General features: G+C 38.6%; 1 protein-coding gene across 4 annotated transcripts in view; it reads right to left on the minus strand.

Moving 5' to 3' along the window:
* Positions 1 to 431: 431 nt before the first annotated feature.
* The window catches only part of RIC1 (RIC1 homolog, RAB6A GEF complex partner 1), a 153,520-nt gene continuing 135,731 nt past the window's right edge, over positions 432 to 18,220 (minus strand). For all 4 annotated transcript variants that reach the window (XM_050761693.1, XM_050761689.1, XM_050761690.1 and 1 more), the window contains 9 exons: positions 13,496 to 13,612; positions 11,990 to 12,718; positions 10,288 to 10,446; positions 10,065 to 10,201; positions 7,701 to 7,987; positions 6,679 to 6,870; positions 4,233 to 4,410; positions 3,894 to 4,082; positions 432 to 3,039 (listed from right to left, as the gene is read on the minus strand). In XM_050761693.1, the coding sequence (XP_050617650.1) occupies positions 2,751 to 3,039; positions 3,894 to 4,082; positions 4,233 to 4,410; positions 6,679 to 6,870; positions 7,701 to 7,987; positions 10,065 to 10,201; positions 10,288 to 10,446; positions 11,990 to 12,718; positions 13,496 to 13,612 (2,277 nt within the window). In that variant the 3' untranslated portion in view covers positions 432 to 2,750. The remainder of the gene's footprint in view (positions 3,040 to 3,893; positions 4,083 to 4,232; positions 4,411 to 6,678; positions 6,871 to 7,700; positions 7,988 to 10,064; positions 10,202 to 10,287; positions 10,447 to 11,989; positions 12,719 to 13,495; positions 13,613 to 18,220) is intronic.

An 18,220-nucleotide genomic window follows, 5' to 3' on the forward strand; every position in this document is an offset into this window, starting at 1 on the left:
TTTTATTTATTTATTTATTTTTGGGACGGAGTCTCACTCTGTCGCCCAGGCTGGAGTGCAGTGGCTGGATCTCAGCTCACTGCAATCTCCGCCTCTTGAGTTCAAGCCATTCTCCTGCCTCAGCCTCCCGAGCAGCTGGGACTACAGGCGCCCGCCACCACACCCGGCTAATTTTTTGTATTTTTTAGTAGAGATGGGGTTTCACCGTGTTAGCCAGGATGGTCTCGATCTCCTGACCTCGTGTTCCGCCCGTCTCGGCCTCCCAACGTGCTGGGATTACAGGCTTGAGCCACCGTGCCCGGCCTAAATAAATATTTTAAATAAATCTGTCTGAATTTCATTTCATAAGGAAAATTCTAAGAAGCAGAATTATATAATGAAAAGATGATTTTTGTGGCTTTTGTTAACCTGAGATGATGAATAAACCAAAGTTTGTGTAATGGTTTTATTGCCCTTTATCAAGGGGAAAAAAATACACATTACAGAAATAGCAGCAACTTTAATTACAAGCAAAGGTTGATTTTATTCCCACACCCCAATGACTTCTTCTTTTGGTTTCAGCAAATAATTTATTAATAAATGCATCTAGTAAACCTCAAATAGTTATAACGAATATTTAAATTCATTGGCTAAAATTATGGCTTAAACAGTTGATATGTGAACCAAACAACACAACAAAATAAAAATGGGTTTTTAAAAATTAAAGTATATAACAAATAAATTACCAAATTTTCTGTGAACCTGCCAACCTTCTTGCCTTGGGGCCTCCTATCTCTATTTGTTGTAAAAGAATATTGTATAAAAGAAAAGATTCATTCACGGCCTAACCCACAGGAATACAGTTACCTTACTGGTGCCCTGCTTTCAAGAATGTGAGATGAACTCAGCAGCACAGTGTTTTATTTCAGATACTTGAAAAGATCACAGCTCTTTATAATGGTAAATCATTTTTATTGACTGAATGTTCACACCAAACACAAAAGCAATGCTGGTTCTTCTCCTTAATGGACTAGGACAGGAGAAGAGAGTTCAGTTTAGTTTCTTGCTGGGCTGCATGTACTCACATGCAAAACATTATCTTAAGATTCAGGGAAAGGTGGTTTGAAATAAAGACTTAAATAAAAATAGCACCAGAAGGACCAGGTACCAATAATCACATACTCCACCCATTCGGGAGTTTTATTTTATGAAATATTATTGCACTTGTAATGTAAAAAGTAAATGATAGTAAATTACCCAACTCAGTAATTTTAAATACTTTGATGCATTCTGAACTAAGCAGTTTCAAAATGGTTTTGAGTTTCTCTTCAAAGGAAACGTGGCTAAGACAACTAAATCTAGCCATTTACTTTAAAAAGCAAGGAGAGAGGACCAAGTTTTGTTTCTAAACTACAATTGCACTATGAGAAAAGAGGCTGTTTTAGATAGTGGTACGAATTTGGTCCACATCAAATACATCGTTATTATAAAAATAAACAAGTTTGTTTTTTGTAAAAAATAACATTGCATTCCTTGTTCAAATTGCACAGTACAAACAAGCTGTCTTAATACTGTTATAAGGTAATTAGAATTACATACAGTGGATGGGTGTTTAATCTAAAGCAATTAAGGAGTATGCAGTTGTTTTCATAATGTATGAAAACAAATTTAAGTCATTTCTAGAATTACATAAAATATTTTAAGTTTACAATGAAGAATGTATTCTTTACACACTAATTTTTAGTAGCCGTGATAATACAGGATTCAGCAGTCTATTTACATAGAAGTCCATCTTTATTCAATTTACAAAAGCAATAAATAAGAAACTACGTTAATTTGCACAAAACCTGCTGCATTTCATGATCAGTGTGACCATTTCTGTTACTTCATGACCAAGCCAATAAACCTGTCTTCCTCAGTTTTGCAGAGGAGCAAGCCCTGTCTTTGTAGGTGTAGACATGCAGAATCCAGCATTAAAACCTTGCAAATTATAATACAAGTCCTAAAAATATGAACAGTGCCTTTGAGTATATTTACACAAGAGTATTCACAAAAAGATACTGTTCTTTAATACAAAATAGTTTAGTGGTATCTAACAGCATAATTGAGAAGAACCCCCCTCAGACCTCTGCCCACATTGATCTAATGAGAATCAAGCTTGCTAAAACAAGCACATTAACTCATAGGTAAATAGCTTCCATCAATTCTGGACTGGGACTTAACTGGCTAGTAAAGCCAAGGAGAATGTTTCCATCACACTGGCACATACTGTGCCCCAGGGTAGGTATCTATTAAGGAGGACTGATTAAGGAGTCCAGCTCTATCCAAGGGAGCAAACAGGTAGCTCAAGTACCTGATAAACTACAGCAAGCACCTTAGCATTTATTTTTTAAAAAGCAGTCTGGACATAATGCAGAACTGGGAAACGTGAGAAGATGTAAGTAGTGAAAAAGTAAGCTCACCTGGGGCAAAACAATTCCTGTGGTTTAAAAGCTACCAACCTTTGAGTAAAACCAAAATATTCTCATGTACATCTGTACAATACTTTTCACTGCAGCTTAAAAATTTTTTATGAAAGATGCTTTATATCACATTTTTATGGAGTCAAAAAGATTTCTTAGACAAGAAATAATTATTTAAAATCTAATAATACTTACCAAAGAGTCTCTGAACTGAGTTCTCCTGTTAAATCATCGAACTGTGTTACAACGTACTGAGTTGCACGCTGCTGCTAATTAATACTGCCCCTTTGTGACGGAACCTTGCTGTTGTTAGGACACAGAACAGTCGTAAGTCCCATCCTGAAAAGGTTCTTCCTCCTCTGCTTGGGCTGTGTCCTCCTCTTTCCGGCTGACCATACTGCTGCTTCCAGCTTCTCCCTGGGGGATGCTTCCATGGCTGGAGGAGCCTCTGCTCTCCTCTGCCCGGGGGCTAGTCTGTTCAGGAGTCTTACCCACAGTTACTGGCTGGAAGGCATCTGGCTGGACCTGCTCTTCTGTTATCTCACTGAGCTTCTGCAGTTGTGGCTTAATGATGTTTAAAAATGGCTTATATCCAGGACTATGTAGAGAAAAAAAAATTAGCTCCTCTGCCATAATTCAAAAGGTTTGGTAGAATGTTACGGGTGAACTTCTACTAAACATTGATATGATAAGGACAATGATAGATTAGGAGGGGAGATAGGAGGCAAAGAAGGTAGGGAGGAAGGGCTTCTTGGGTGTCCTGCCCAGCAGAGGGGGTTACACATTGCATAAGCCTTAGGCTTAAGTTTCTAAGCACTAGGGGCAAAGGCTGATGTTTTAGAACTAGTATTAAAACTAAAAATTATATTTTACAATTGAAAGGCCAACAGGAGCTTAGACTTGAAAAAGGACCTTCAGACAACATTTAACCTAAATGCATTTGGCAATTAAGGAAAACCAGATCCAAGTAAGGGAATTAACTAGCTCTGAATACACACATAACTGGTAATAAAGACAGGGCTAGAGTCCAAGGCTCTTAACTGCCACCACAACTCTAATTTGGATTTGCTTGTAACTGTCATGGAATGTTAAATTCACATGGACCTTAACTTTGAATCTTTTCAAGTAGATATTTTTAGACTTGCTTTAAATTCCACAGGGCTGCAAATCTGAAGTTCCAGTCTAATTCTAAGCTCATTTGCACTGCATCAATCTTAAGTCAGTGATACACATTCACACTATAAATTATACACTGACCAACAGTGTAACTTTATTTGATGGATATTCATTTAAATAGCTGGGTATAGAATGATTATTAAAGTAGCTTAAAAATGAACATAAATAATATATAATAAAATAAAATACATGAACCATAACTAAGCCTTAATGTGAAAGGACAGGATTCACCAAAAGACATGGAAGGACACCAATCCTAAGGAAAGCAGCACTTACCAGTCTGTCGAGGCCCATCGGTCTACTGCATGTAGCCCTGTCTTTATGTTCTGTAACATCTCTCCATCTACCTCTGAAGACTGTGTAATAACCAAAATCTGATTGATTATTGAAGATTCTCTAAGAATCAGGCCTATAACAATGCACCAGTCCAGGCACCCTGCCTCCATGAAAATGTGTAGCAAATATCTAAATATAAGCAGAAACAAAATGATTTATGCTAAGCAGGCTCTATAAGATGTACAGAAGTACAATGATTCTTAGGAAAGTAGCCCCATACCTATTTGCCCAAATACTCTGAGTAGGCATTCTGTGATTTCAAATAGCCAAGAAACTCACCGAAGCTGGACCTGGGATTTATGAGGCCCTTTACTGGCCAACTCCATGGAAATGTGCTCCAGCTCTGACTGAGTTAAACTGAGTGTAGAGAAATTTTCATCCACCATCGTCCAGTCTCCATCCACCATGGAGCTACTTTCAGTCAAGTCTGTGGCTGAACCAATACTGCATTCATCACCTGATGAAGAATTGCCAAAAGTTACAAACCAGCTTCTTGGAGAAAATATATTTTCTTTTAATTTTAAATATTAGCTGTTCCTCAGATGTTGATTTCTCAGACTCTTGAAACTAAAACATGAAATCCATGGCAAAAATTACCATGTGAACATAGAAGATATTTAAAGAAAGAATTAGATAACCAGACATTATGTACCTTTAGATGGAAAAACATACTATCACCACCTATGAAGCAGTCTTCTCCAGCTCCCTCAGCAAAATCTAGCTAGAATTTGACCAAGTCTTTACATTCAGCTACTAATTTACAGGAAATACAGAGGAAACTGTTCAACTAAACCATGAAGATGTAATAAGCAAAATCATTATTGTGAGAAAATCCACAAAATCAAATTTCTTCCATGAATAAACTGCAAGGAAGGGAAAAGGAGATGGTGGGGGAACATCCACTTGAGAATTAAGAACACAATCACAATATGTGAACCTTACTTAAATCTTGACCTATACAAAATTTTGATGTTTATGAAAATTAGAAATCTGAATACTTATTGGATATTTGATGGTATCAAGGAATCATCAAATTTTTATAGGGATGATAATGGTATTTCGGTCATAATTCTTCAAGAGTCCTTGTAGGAAAAATACTGAAATATTTATAGCTAATATATCATGGATTTTCTTCAGTTAATACAAGAGGGGGAGGTATACCAAACAAGTGTGGCCATTAGTGATGTAAGCTGAGTGACGGCCACATGGGGGAAGGAGGGGAACCCCACTATATTATCTCTACTTTTTAATATATTTGAAATTATCTCTTTAAAAAAGTTTTGTAAAGTAATGGTACCATCCCACAACCATTAGGATGACTACTATCAAAAAACCGAAAGTGAGTGTTGGTGAGATGTGGAGAAAATAGAACCCTTGTCCACTGCTGAGAATATAAAATGGTGCAATTGCTATGAGAAACATTATGGCAATTCCTCAAAAAAACTGCAAGTAGAATTGTGACCCAGCAGTCCCATTTCTGGATATATACACCCAAAAGAACTGAAAACAGTCTCACAGAAATATTATATACCCACGTTCATAGCAGCATAATTCACAATAGCCAAAACTAAAAGCAACCCAAGTGTCCATCATCATCCGAATACACAAAACATGGTTTCTGCATACAAATGAATAAAACATGCTCCAACACAGATGAACATGAGGACATTATGCTAAGTGAAATAAGCTGGTCACAAAAAGACAAACACTATATGATTTCCTTATATGAAGTACTTAGAACAGTCAAATTCAGAGAGAGAAAAAATAAAATGGTGGTTGCCAGTGGCTGGGGGAAGAAAGATGGGGAGTTGTTATTAAATAACATATACAGAGTTTTCATTTTGAAGATGAAGAGTGTTCTGGAGGTTGATTGCAGAACAATGTGGGTGTAACACTACAAACTTCGCTTAAAAATGGTTAGGCTGTTAAATTGTGTATTCTACCACAATTTTTTAAAAAAAACTGATGAGATCTGTAAGCCTCCTCACATAGCAGAAGCTCAGGTAATAGTGATGGCAGACTGATAATCAAACATTAGACAAATGCCTGGTCACTAAAAAATCAAAAACTTCAATTGTTGTTTAAGCTCCTATACTGTATAACCCTATGCCAACACAAATTGCTTCAAAAGCTCTTCAGTTTGTAATTTACCCATTACTATAGAGCAGAGGTTGGTGTACATTTTTTTGTAAAAGGGCCAGATAGTAAATATTACAAGCTTTTAAGACCAAGAGGCAAAATCAAGGATATTATGTAGGAACTTATATAGCAAGAGCAAAAGCAAATGTCCACAAATTTTTAAGAAATAAAAAACCTTACCTCCTCACATATTCCAAAAGAAAAAGAAATAAAAAATATAAAAATGATAATGGAGTAAAATTTTTTATGATCCACATCTAATTACGATAAAAATGGAATTCTTTATATGAGGATAACACATTTTGCTTATTTGGAGCTCAAAGTGTTTCCTTATCAGCAAAACTGATTTACAAAGATTCATCTATTGATCTGTACTATTTATTTTGTTCACGTAAAATAAATATGGCAAAGTACAGTCAAGGCCAATTTGGCCTTGTTCTACAAACTGTCTACCTCTCTAGTGGATACAAATGGTTAATCCTCCATCACGACAGAAAAAGAGTGAAGGTCGATCTCTGAAGTGCTGTAGCACATAAACTTTCTTCAAAGGAACTGAAGAACAGCCAGGACTTAAAATGACATTTACCTTTATTAGATAAAGGTGACAAGAAGGCATCTTGCATCTGTGGTCCATGGGATGAAGCTGTGTCTATCTCATGATGGGTGGGGCCAATGTTGGTGAGCCAGCTCTGACTTCGCTGGATGTTGGAGATGCCAGCATCCATCTCAAGGTTTAAAAATGGGTCAGCTGATTGAGACTTTAACAGCTGCTCTCCCACTGCAGAGTGGGTCCGAAAACAAAAAATGGAGGAAGAAACTCAAGATGCACGCACTGACATTTTCAGTTCAGCTCTTTTAGCTTCCCCCATGTGCCTACTCAATAAGAACAGTTTAAAGGCAATTACTGTCTTACACTGTATCAGCCACCCCAAAACTAGAGACGTGGGATTGTGTAACAATGAACTGACCATACAATGCCACCTAACAGTTATATCATTGTATCTCTTACTGGAGCTAGGCAAAACTTTATTATGTTGATCTTCTAAGTGATTTGCTTTGGTTCTTAAGATAACATGAAGTTTCTAAATGCCAAAGTTAAAAGTTTTGGTTTCAATATTCATAAATAATAATAATTAGAACAGTCTTCATAAAAAGACCTGAATTTAAAAACTTTAAACTTTTCTTTCACCAAAATATACATTTTCAGTTTGTCCTCTCCTACTTTAGAAGGTGGCCTTTACTGTTCCCAAGTGAGTTCTGTCAGCTTATTTTGAGGTCCATGTCTATCTGATTCCAGAACTCTTTCCCACAATAACATAAGCATGGTAGCTTTTATATTCAGGCAGTTCTCAACTTTTTTATAATCCAAGAATGATTAGATTTTTCAATTAGACTTCAAGGTCACAAGACTTAGAGACATAGGTTCTACTTTATTTACATCCTTGGTCAAATAGTTGGCATTCCAACTCATGTACAAAAAGTTGGCTTTTATCCACTCCTAAGTTTGGAATGAAAATAATTCCTTGAATATCAACTAACAGCAAAATGTGTAAATACATGGAGTAAAATACAATTCTTCTTGTACAAGTGACATGAAGTCTACATTACCAGTTCGGTATTTTCCATTTTTGAAAGGAGAACTGATAGAAGAGGCTGGGATGATTGGAAGTGGCCACAGGAAATCTTTATGGAGTCTCTTCAGGGCTATTACAAAGTTGTCTACCCGGGCAGCTCGGGTACGTTCCTTGCACAGCCAACTAATTAGTTCAAAGCCCAGCTGGGCTGCAAAGCAGCCAAGGTCCTTTAACCTCACATCTTCTAAGAGGCGCCGAGCATGTCTCCAGAGCATCATGTCAATATACATGTTCTCAGCACAGTCACTGTCTTTGCTCCATCTGTAAGTGGAAACACAAGAAAGCTACAGAATAATCTTTACTGGAGGAATTCACATACTTAATTACGCAGAGGTACTGATAAAGCTGACAAAGAGATAAGAGATTCACGATCTAATTCTGATTGACAATGATGATAAAGTATCAGCGCTTCTCCTCCATGTTACACCACAACCCTCGGAACACAGTAGGCTCTTTAAGACACATCTCTAGAATGAATACAGGGAACAGGAAAAGGGGGATGGAAGAAGTCAGACTAGGAAGCAGGTGACAGGTGGGTGATGGAAAGAAAGGCAGCAGACCTATGCCGTATTTGAAAAGCCCAATGAAAAGAGGGAAGGAGAGCACATCAAAGAAACTAAGGATAGAGAGGCAAAGTGAATTTAAATTTCTCAGTGTGAGTCATGCAGACATGAAAAGAAAACCAATTTTTTTTTTTCTTAAATGACAAGGTTTCACAATGTCACCCAGTCTGGAGTGCAGTGGTGTGATCATAGCTCACTGCAACCTCAAACTCCTGGGTTCAAGCTATCTTCCCCACCTCAGCCTCCCAAGTAGTTGGGACTACAGGTACAATTCATTTGGCTCCTCCACTGTTTAATAACTTCTCTAATCAATAGGTCAAATGCATTAGCACTAAATTTTTATTTTGATTTTTTATCAAAAGGTATAATTAGAAGGACAGGTAAAATTACTGACTTTAAGAAGGCTTTTGGATTACCTACAGATTTATCTATCTTCCTTTTTACTTGCGTCCTCTATCATCAGAGGTAATTTAAAAGTCTGTTGCATTTTCAAATCAAAACCACAATGCAATGCCACCTTACTCCTGCAAGAATGACCATAATCAAAAAACAGTAGATGTTGGCATGGATGTGGTGATCAGGGAACACTTCTACACTGCTAGTGGGAAAGTAAACTAGTACAGCTGCTATGGAAAACAGGGTGGAGATTCCTTAAAGAACTAAAAGTAGAACTACTATTTGATTCAGCAATCCCACTACTGGGGATCTACCCAGAGGAAAAGAAGGCATTATTCAAAAAAGATACTTGCACACGCATGTTTATAGCAGCACAATTCACAACTGCAAAATTGTGGAACCAACCCAAATGCCCATCAATCAACAAGTGGATAAAGAAACTGTCGTACATACGTATATATGATGGAATACTACTCAGCCATAAAAAGGAACGAATTAACAGCATTTGCAATGACCTGATGAAACTGGAGAGTATTATTCTAAGTGAAGTAACTCAGGAATGGAAAACCAAACATTGTATGTTCTCACTGATATGTGGGAGCTAAACTATGAGGACACAAAGGCATAAGAATGATACAATGGACTTTGGGGACTTGTGGGAAAGGCTGGGAGTAGGGCGAGGGATAAAAGACAACAAATACAGTGCAGTGTATACTGCTCGGGTGATGGGTGCACCAAAATCTCACAAATCACCATTAAACAACTTACTAATGTAACCAAATACCACCTGGACCCCTGTAACTTATGGGGAAAAAAAAAGTCTGTGGCATTTGGCCAGGTAGGGTGGCTCACGCTTGTAATTCCGGCCTTTTGGGAAGTAGAGGCAGGCAGATCCTTGAGGCCAGGAGCTCGAGACTAGCCTGGGCAACATGGTGAAACCCCATCTCTACTAAAAATACGAACATTAGCCGGGTGTGGTAGCACATGCCTGTAATCCCAGCTATTCGGGTGGCTGAGGCAAGAGAATCCCTTGAACCTGTGAGGCGGAGATTGCAGTGAGCTGAGATGGTGCCACTGCATTCCAGCCTGGATGACAGAGTGAGACTCTGTCTTAAACAAACAAAAGTTGTTACATTCAGAACAGGTACATCAAGATCTATTCCAGAAAAAGGGGCAGAAACTACTCAAAGGGTACTGAAGTGAACTTGGGAGGAAGAAAAAAGGGAAGCCTTCTGTGTGGTCTCTGCTTTTTGGGAATGGAAAAATAAACTGCAACTGGATGAAATAGTTGTTTCCATTAAGACCCAATTTTGTAAATGTCTTGAAATGCAATGTGTCATGAATGCCCAAAAAGCAGTAATGGCTCTTTATTATTTTACCTTTTTCCAGAGGGACCAGATGGCATGCTTAGTGTTTTCTGTAAACTGAATTTACTCGGAGGAACATTTTCAGCTGACTGGGATAAACTGATGCTTCGATTCCTGAAGAACTCAAATCCACCACTTGAACTGGGTTCCTAGGATTACACACAATATGCAGTACCATTAGAGAAAGATGCCACATGGGTGTATGGTCTAGAGATGTATAACTTTTCCAACTAACCTGAGTTGTGGGTGTGGATGGAGGTGTCTCAGATTCTCCAGAGCCAATGGCTTTAAGAAATCGAATCATGTGTCGACAGAGGTCCCACTTGCCTTGTTCTAGTGCTGTGTTGAATAGAAGGGTAGCATGTTGCCTACTTACTGCAGGGACTTCCATATTCTACAAAAAACAACCAGGACAGCATTCTTTTTATACTACACAATTTGGGAAGATACGAGCAATTCTTTATCTCCAGCTTTCTAAACTCAAAGAATGTAGTCACACCACCACAGGGGTTAGTTTAATAGCAAGATTAAAAAGTACCATACAAGCAAAAGCGAGGCAAGTACTCTTCTGGTGTATGTAAACTATAATTTATTAAACTCCCACTACATGCCAGATACCATACATATACTTTAATTCATTATTTCATTTATATCTCCCAGTGACTGCAGATATACGTATCATTTGTATTTCACAAGCGAGGAAACTCAGTTAAGTAAATTGTTGAAGATCAGCAGAAAAGGAAGAGAAAGGGAGGTTTGCCCGACTCCAAAAAAGGTCAGGTCTGTCACCTGCTGTAGAATTTTCTGAGGATGTAACTAAAATCTTTGCTTTGAGCAATAGCAAGTAGTAAGGTCCTGCTGCACATTCAGAATTCCTCCATTTTTCTTTCACAAATTTAACCTGCCTATCTTGGTCTTCATGGAAAGGTGCCTAATATACAACTTTAATTGTAGTTATTAACTGTCAATCCGTAGCAACTTACGAATTCTGCTGCAGAAAAAATTACATTGTCAGGGAGATCAGTGAAGTTACAGGGAGTGACCCAGAACCAAAAAAACAGCTGCATTTATTTTGATTCTGTTTTTAAACCCCTATGGATTTTTCTTTAGGGCTAGCCATGGATCATACTTCAAGGCCACCCGGCCTCTGCCTGAGTGTCTCTTCTGGTTTCAGTCCGTGGTCGTGAAGCAAAGAAGCTGACGGGAAATCTGCTTCAGGCAGAGATTCAAACCAGGTTTATGGTTGGTTTCTTGTATCAATGAAAACAACTTTGCAGTAACTGGAAATAATCTTTAAGTGTAGCCTATCAAATAACCAACTGTCAAGCCCTTTTGTCAAATATCTAATGAAATAAATTTTCAGGAGTTGCAAAGAAGCCATTCTTTTGAGAAAAACCGTGTGCTCTGAGGGTCTTTGCTGTGGCAGGCCTGAGCCTTCTCCGCGTGCTTTGGGGAGACTAGCTGAAGGTGCTCTGTTATGACCATGCTCTAGTAAGTGTCCCCTCGCAACGCACACTAAAAGGAAACAAATCTACTGTTGTGGGAAGCTCAAACTCACTAATATCCCAAATAATACTTTCTTTGCTATGTTTCTTATGTAATATTTCAATAATCTTATGTAGTATTTCTTACATGTTCTTATTATATGTATTCTAATACATATATTAAATTTCTTCAATATATTAAATTTTCAAACTACTACTCTGAACTCATTAATCTGTTTAGGCTTATTTATGCACAAACAGGAAAAAATATCTCTGCAATGTTACTTTATGACATTCAAAGGAATCTGTCTGAATTCTTCCAAATTTAAGATATAAACAGAAAATCTGAATATGAATTCCTTAAACACAATCATGGTGCCAAAACAGGACATTTCTATTTTTCTAAGTTTAAGCTCATTAATTCTTGCCCTTTTATAAGAACAGAATTGTTACCTGTAAGATAATAAGGTAAGAGGCAGCTGTGTCCAAATCCTGAGCCATCAAACATTCCTCAAACAAGTCCTTAGGGTTTCCAACAGCTGCAAAAAGGTAATTCCACAGGGCATATTCAGTCTTCCTGGCACAATGGACAACTGTCTGCAGGAAGAGGGGGAACTCGGTGATAAATTTTGCCACAGTGGGAAGCAGAGGGTCGGGAATGGGCTCCCGTGAGGTAGCTTCTTCTTCCAGTACTTCATGGAGCATGAGCTCCAGCACATGAGGGAAGTAAGGTAATGTGGCACAGGACTGGGCCAAGAGCAAGGCTTGCTCCCCAAGGTTTCTGACCAGAAGTTGTCGTAGAATGTGGTGGAGGTAGATCTGAGAGGTTCTCTCCACAACACAGAAAGGGAAGAGCACCTCCAGCTGTTCTCTAGCATTGTTCCGAGTATACAAAGAATCATATAGCAAAGTGTCATTGACAGCACCAAGGACTAAAGCATCTTCAAACAGAACAGCTAGCGGGTAAATGTTGATGTGGAAAGGCAGCATGATCCGCTGGGACAAGAAGGAATGGGGCTTGCGGTGATCCCTAGGGAAGAGAGGGAGCCAAACTTTCATCCCTGCACCACCACAGCTCAGCCAGAGGGCCTCCAGAAGGTGACGTTTCTGTTTATTTGCTCGACACGTTGTCCAGACACTTTCAACAGACTGGGCTAGTACAACAGGAGGACAGAATGGTAGCTGGAGGAGAGACAAGAATCAAGTTGTTTTCCTATTAAATTTGCAGGTTCTTAAGTTCCTAGGTACTAGTTTACTAAGTCTTTCAAATGATAGTATAGTATCTTTTTGGGAAAAGCAAGGGAATCTATTTAGAGTTAATAAAAGTATCCTAGCCTCTTAAAGTATATACACTTAAATCTAAAAACAAAACACCCCATGAACTTCAGCACTCTATCCCTATATATATTTTTTTTGAGACAGAGTCTCGCTCTATTGCCCAGGCTGGAGCACAGTGGCGCGATCTCGGCTCACTGAAAGCTCCGCCTCCCGGGTTCATGGCATTCTCCTGCCTCAGCCTCCCTAGTAGCTGGGACTACAGGCGCCCGCCACCGCGCTTGGCTAATTTTTTGTATTTTTAGTAGAGACGGGGTTTCACTGTATTAGCCAGGATGGTCTCGATCTCCTGACCTCGTGATCTGCCCACCTAGGCCTCCCAAAGAGCTGGGATTACAGGCATGAGCCACTGCGCCCGGCCTCTATCCCTTTTTATTTCCATTAGAATTCGCAATGAATGATGCCTAAGCAGTAACATATGGAGTATGGAACATTTCATGATCATTTTGGGACCTTATCCTCCAGTCAGTCAGTCTTACACCCAGAGGCTTAAGACTAATTTTATGGACTTACAATTTCTCGTTTCCAAATCATAAAATACTCTTCTCCTAAATTCTTTCATTCCTTCATCCTTATCCCATACATTCTTAATGTTTGAAAAGAAATGATTTGCACTTTACTCACAAGTTTCCTTTGGTTAGGGTTACTGTCCTTCTCCCGGATCTGTGGGCCTGACCTGTCCCTCTGCATCATGATGAGCTGTCCTGCCAGGTTTAACATAATGCTCTCTGCACCACGAGCCTGAAATTTAAGAAAAAGCAGCTAAATTCATACTTCTGTATCAGTATGCTTTCTGCATCTCCCCCCAATCCATAAGGTTTATAGATTAAAGAACACAATGTTTATTGAGGTTATATTATGTACAGCCATTCTGCTAGGCTCTGTGGGAATACAAGGAGCTTTCTGGCTAGGATGGTACAAAGTCTAACACATAATGCAATTAATGAACACCACCAGTGACATAAGATTGAGGGCAGAGTTGAATTATCCTGAAAAAACTAAGAGAACTTTAGAAGTTTATCAAAATGAGAGATCAGTGATCTATCTGCCACAACTACAGGAAGTTTAAAAGGATGCAGTGGAACCTGACAGATGAGGAAGACATACACAAGTGGGAGAGTAAGGGTTAGTAGAAGTGTGCAATGAAAACGAAGACAGGGAACTACTGGGAAAGTGAGAACAGTCTGGCTAGACTAGGGACATTATGAGAACAAAGCTGGATGGTAACAGCCCTTCAAGGAGGATTTAGAAAGCCAGGTAAAAGAGCAGCAGGAAAGAAGCCACTACTTATGGCTCTTGATTAAGACAGTTATTTAAAAAATCAGAGTTAATCAGGATAGGTTACTGAGGAGAGGCAGATTTCATGGGTGTTGACTTCAGAAATGAGAAAATAGTCTGCCTTTTTATTATGAAAAATTTCAATCAAACCTCAGAGAGCCTAGTATAATGATTTCCTATTGAGCCCTATCACCCAACTTAAAGCATTATGCACATTAAACTTTGAGCAGCCCTGTTTTAAAAGGAATCTCAGGTATCAAGTCATTTCCACCTGTAAAGAGGAAGGAAACTTTTGGTTAAAAAAATAGAACTTACTGCTATCCTAGACATGAAAGGTAGAAAAAGAGAAGAACCACAGACGATTTCCAGGTTAGCGGAGGTGCTAGACAAGTTGAAGTTATTATCACTGATAGAAGGTAGGAAGAGAAATTAGGGAAGGGAAAACAAAAGAGTTTCCCTTTTTCTTTTTGGCTCATTTAATTTGAAAAAAAACCAAAAAACAAAAAAACAAAAAACAAAAACTTTAAGACTTCCAGGTAAAAATGTGAGCAATGACTAAATCAGAGATGACTGTACCAGCATCAGAAGCTTAAAGGTGAGGCTGGGCCAGGCTGGGCGCAGTGGCTCACGCCTGTAATCCCAGCACTTTGGGAGGCCAAGGCGGGTGGATCACGAGGTCAGGAGTTTGAGACCAGCCTGGCCAAGATGGTGAAACTCCGTCTCTACTAAAAATACAAAATAAGCCAGGCACGGTGGCAGGTGCCTGTAATCCCAGCTATTCAGAAGGCTGAGGCAGAAGAATCACTTGAACCCGGGAGGCGGAGGTTGCAGTGAGCCAAGATCACGCCACTGCACTCTAGCCTGGGTGACAAAGCAAGACTCCAGCTCAAAAAAAAAAGGTGAAGCTGGTAAACTGAAGGAGACAGATGTTCCTCAGGCACAGTAGCCAGGGAAAAAAGAGCAGCGGGCCATTACCTGAGCTTCTGGAAAACAAAAGAGAAATAGGGAAGCACAATGCTATATATGCTATATAAACAGAAGGAAAGAATTTCAGGGAGGAAAGAATGACTGTTCAAAACTTGTGGGATTGTGTCCCAGTCTTTGCTGCATGCTGGCAGGATTAATTTAAGCTGCCAATATCATTTAGGGTTCATCAAGAAAACAACAGCCACCCTATACTAGTTGCAAAATACCTGGCTATACAAACTACTCTTGCTTACTGCTTTCAGATTCTACAGGGGATTGTGTATAAAGAAATGACTAAATAAAAAAATTGGGTATCTATCCAGAAAGTAATTTGGAGGTATGAAAAGCGAACATGGAATTTAGGTGTGTGGGAACTAGAAGAGTCAGACACCTAGATAACAGTAAAATGTAGCTAGATAGCAGAGGAAAAAAAACCACAAACACCTGCAGCAAAACAGCATGACTGGGGATTGGCATACACTAAAACACTTCAAAAGACCTTAAAGGCATTTACTGTAATTCACCACAATATGACTAATATTTATAATGACTACCTTAAGTTTTAAGATGGTAGATATCACCGTATTTCATACTAATTCATTAAAAAAGTACACTTCTCTTTTCTTCAGTGAGTGGGTATTATCAGTATCCGATCTTAGCATTCAACATTTTCTGATAATGTTAAAGATGACTGCAACAGCACTCTCAGGCAACTTTAATAAAGCTTTCAGAAAAAAGCAAGGGCTACCTGTATGCTCAAAATCCTAAATTTGAAGGAACCCCAAACTCCATCTCTTACCCTAAAAAAATCCCTGGCAGATGATTATCCACGAGAGTTTCAGTAGCAAGGAGCTCACTCTCATAGAGAAACTATCTTGCTGTTGAAGAGTTTTCACTGTTACTACAATTTTTTTTTTTAACTTTAGTATTAAATCAAAACTTACTTTGCTCTAGCATTCTTTGTCTTCCCTCTATGGTAATCAGTCAATTTTAACTTCTTAATCTGCTCCAGCCAAATTAAGCACCTTCTCTTTGTGAAAGGTCCTCTCTAAATATGGTATCCAGTACTACTGATGCTACTGGTTGCCTACTCTATCTGGGATATATGAGTCCTTTTTTAAATATGAAAACTTTAAATATGATTAAAAGTAGAGAGAATAGTATAATGAACTTCCACACTGCCATTATCCAGATTCACAATTATCAAGATTTTGCCTTATGTGCTCCATCCATCCCTTTTTTTTTTCCAGTTTTGTCAGAGTATTTTCAAGTAAGATATGCTACCCATTTTACTTCTATATGTTTAATATGCATTCCTAAAATATATGGGCATCTGTTTACATAGCCACGATGCTAGTATCACATCCAATAAAATTTACAATTATTCCCTACTTTCTCTCCCCATTAGTATTTAAATATCCCTAATTGTTTCAACAGTGTCTTTTCATAGCTTGTTTGAATGAAGATACAAATGAGCTTACTGACTTGGTTCTGTAGGGTGACGATTATCAGATTTGCCTCACAAATGAGTTTTACCCACTGCATTTGGTTTTTATGGCTTCAAAATCTTATTTAATCTAGAAGATGCGCTTCTTTCTCCCCCATGTTAGTGACTTGTAGCTGTCCAACAGAATGTCTCGTATTCTGCTTCCTTGTGGTAGGGAAGATGACGCTGTACACTTGATTTGATTTGTGTTCAAGATTTTTGGCAAAAATTCTTGTGAACTTCATGCTATATCACCTCAAGAAGCATACCATACCTGGTTTTCCCATTTTTAGTGATGCTAAGATTGATTAGTTCCTCAGGACTGCAAAATGATTTTTAAATTGTCACAGCTTTTTTCACACCTTTTATCTAAACTTCTGTAAAACAGCATATTCCCTTATCAATTAGGAATAACTGGTTACCATTAAATATGATTTGCAGAGGAAATGGGAACTATATTTTAAAGGAGAAAACCAATTTTACCTATAGAAGGGAGACCGAGGCTGAGCACGGTCACTCACGCCTGTAATCCCAGCAATTTGGAAGGCCGAGGTAAGTGGATCATGAGGTCAAGAGATTGAGACCATCCTGGCTAACATGGTGAATCCCCGTCTCTACTAAATATACAAAAATTAGCTGGGCGTGATGGCACACCCCTGTAGTCCCAGCTACTCAGGAGGCCGAGGCAGGAGAATCACTTGAACGTGGGAGGCAGAGGTTGCAGTGAGCCAAGATTGCGCCACTGCACTCCAGCCTGGCGACAGAGTGAGACTCTTGTCTCAAAAAAGGAAAAAAGGAAAAAAAAAAAAAAAAGAAGGGAGACCAAGATGGTTAAGGGGTCTAGAACAAATATCACATGAAATAGTTGGAGGTATGTCACATGAAATAGTTGGAGATATGGAAGTATTTAGCATGCAGATAAGAAGACAGAGAGGTTTGAGGAGAGAAGGAGAAGACAAGGAATGATAACTGTCTGCAAGTATTTTAGGGGTCATCATGTGGAAGAGGGAGTAGCTTTTACAATGTCTTGTTACAAAGAATAGAGAACTGGGATAGAATGTAACAAAATCGATTTTAGATTCATATAAGTAATATTACATTCCCCATAACTGGATAGTCTACTGCACTGTTTTCTAATTATTTTATGGAGTGTTGAGGTTTGACAGAAGTGCCTCAATAGGAAGTAAAAGACAGACTGGGCAGACAGGGATGACAAATAAATCTACATACAATTTTCCTCTGACAATAAGTTCCCAGTTGACACGAAGTTTACAAACCACTGAAATAGGAAGTTATGCAACGTGGGTCCTGGTCACCCTACTTCCCTGTTACTTTACCCAGACACGATGGGATTATACTTTCTCTTTCCTCGTAATTAACTAATTATAAAGCCCCTGCTATTCTATACTCAATTCTACTTCTTTCCGTATCCTTTTTCACTGCCCAAGTTCAGACTATGAACACCACTGACCTAGATCATTACAATGACCTCCCAGTTGCTCTCCCTACCGTAGTTTTGTCTTACTCCAGTTCATTTTCCTCCTTATAGTAAACATTATAAAGGTTAGATCTAATAATATCTACCTTAAAACACTTTAGACTTAAAGTCTAAAATTATC

Source organism: Macaca thibetana, chromosome 15 (genome assembly GCF_024542745.1).
Source record: "Macaca thibetana thibetana isolate TM-01 chromosome 15, ASM2454274v1, whole genome shotgun sequence".
Taxonomy (NCBI): Eukaryota; Metazoa; Chordata; class Mammalia; order Primates; family Cercopithecidae; genus Macaca; species Macaca thibetana.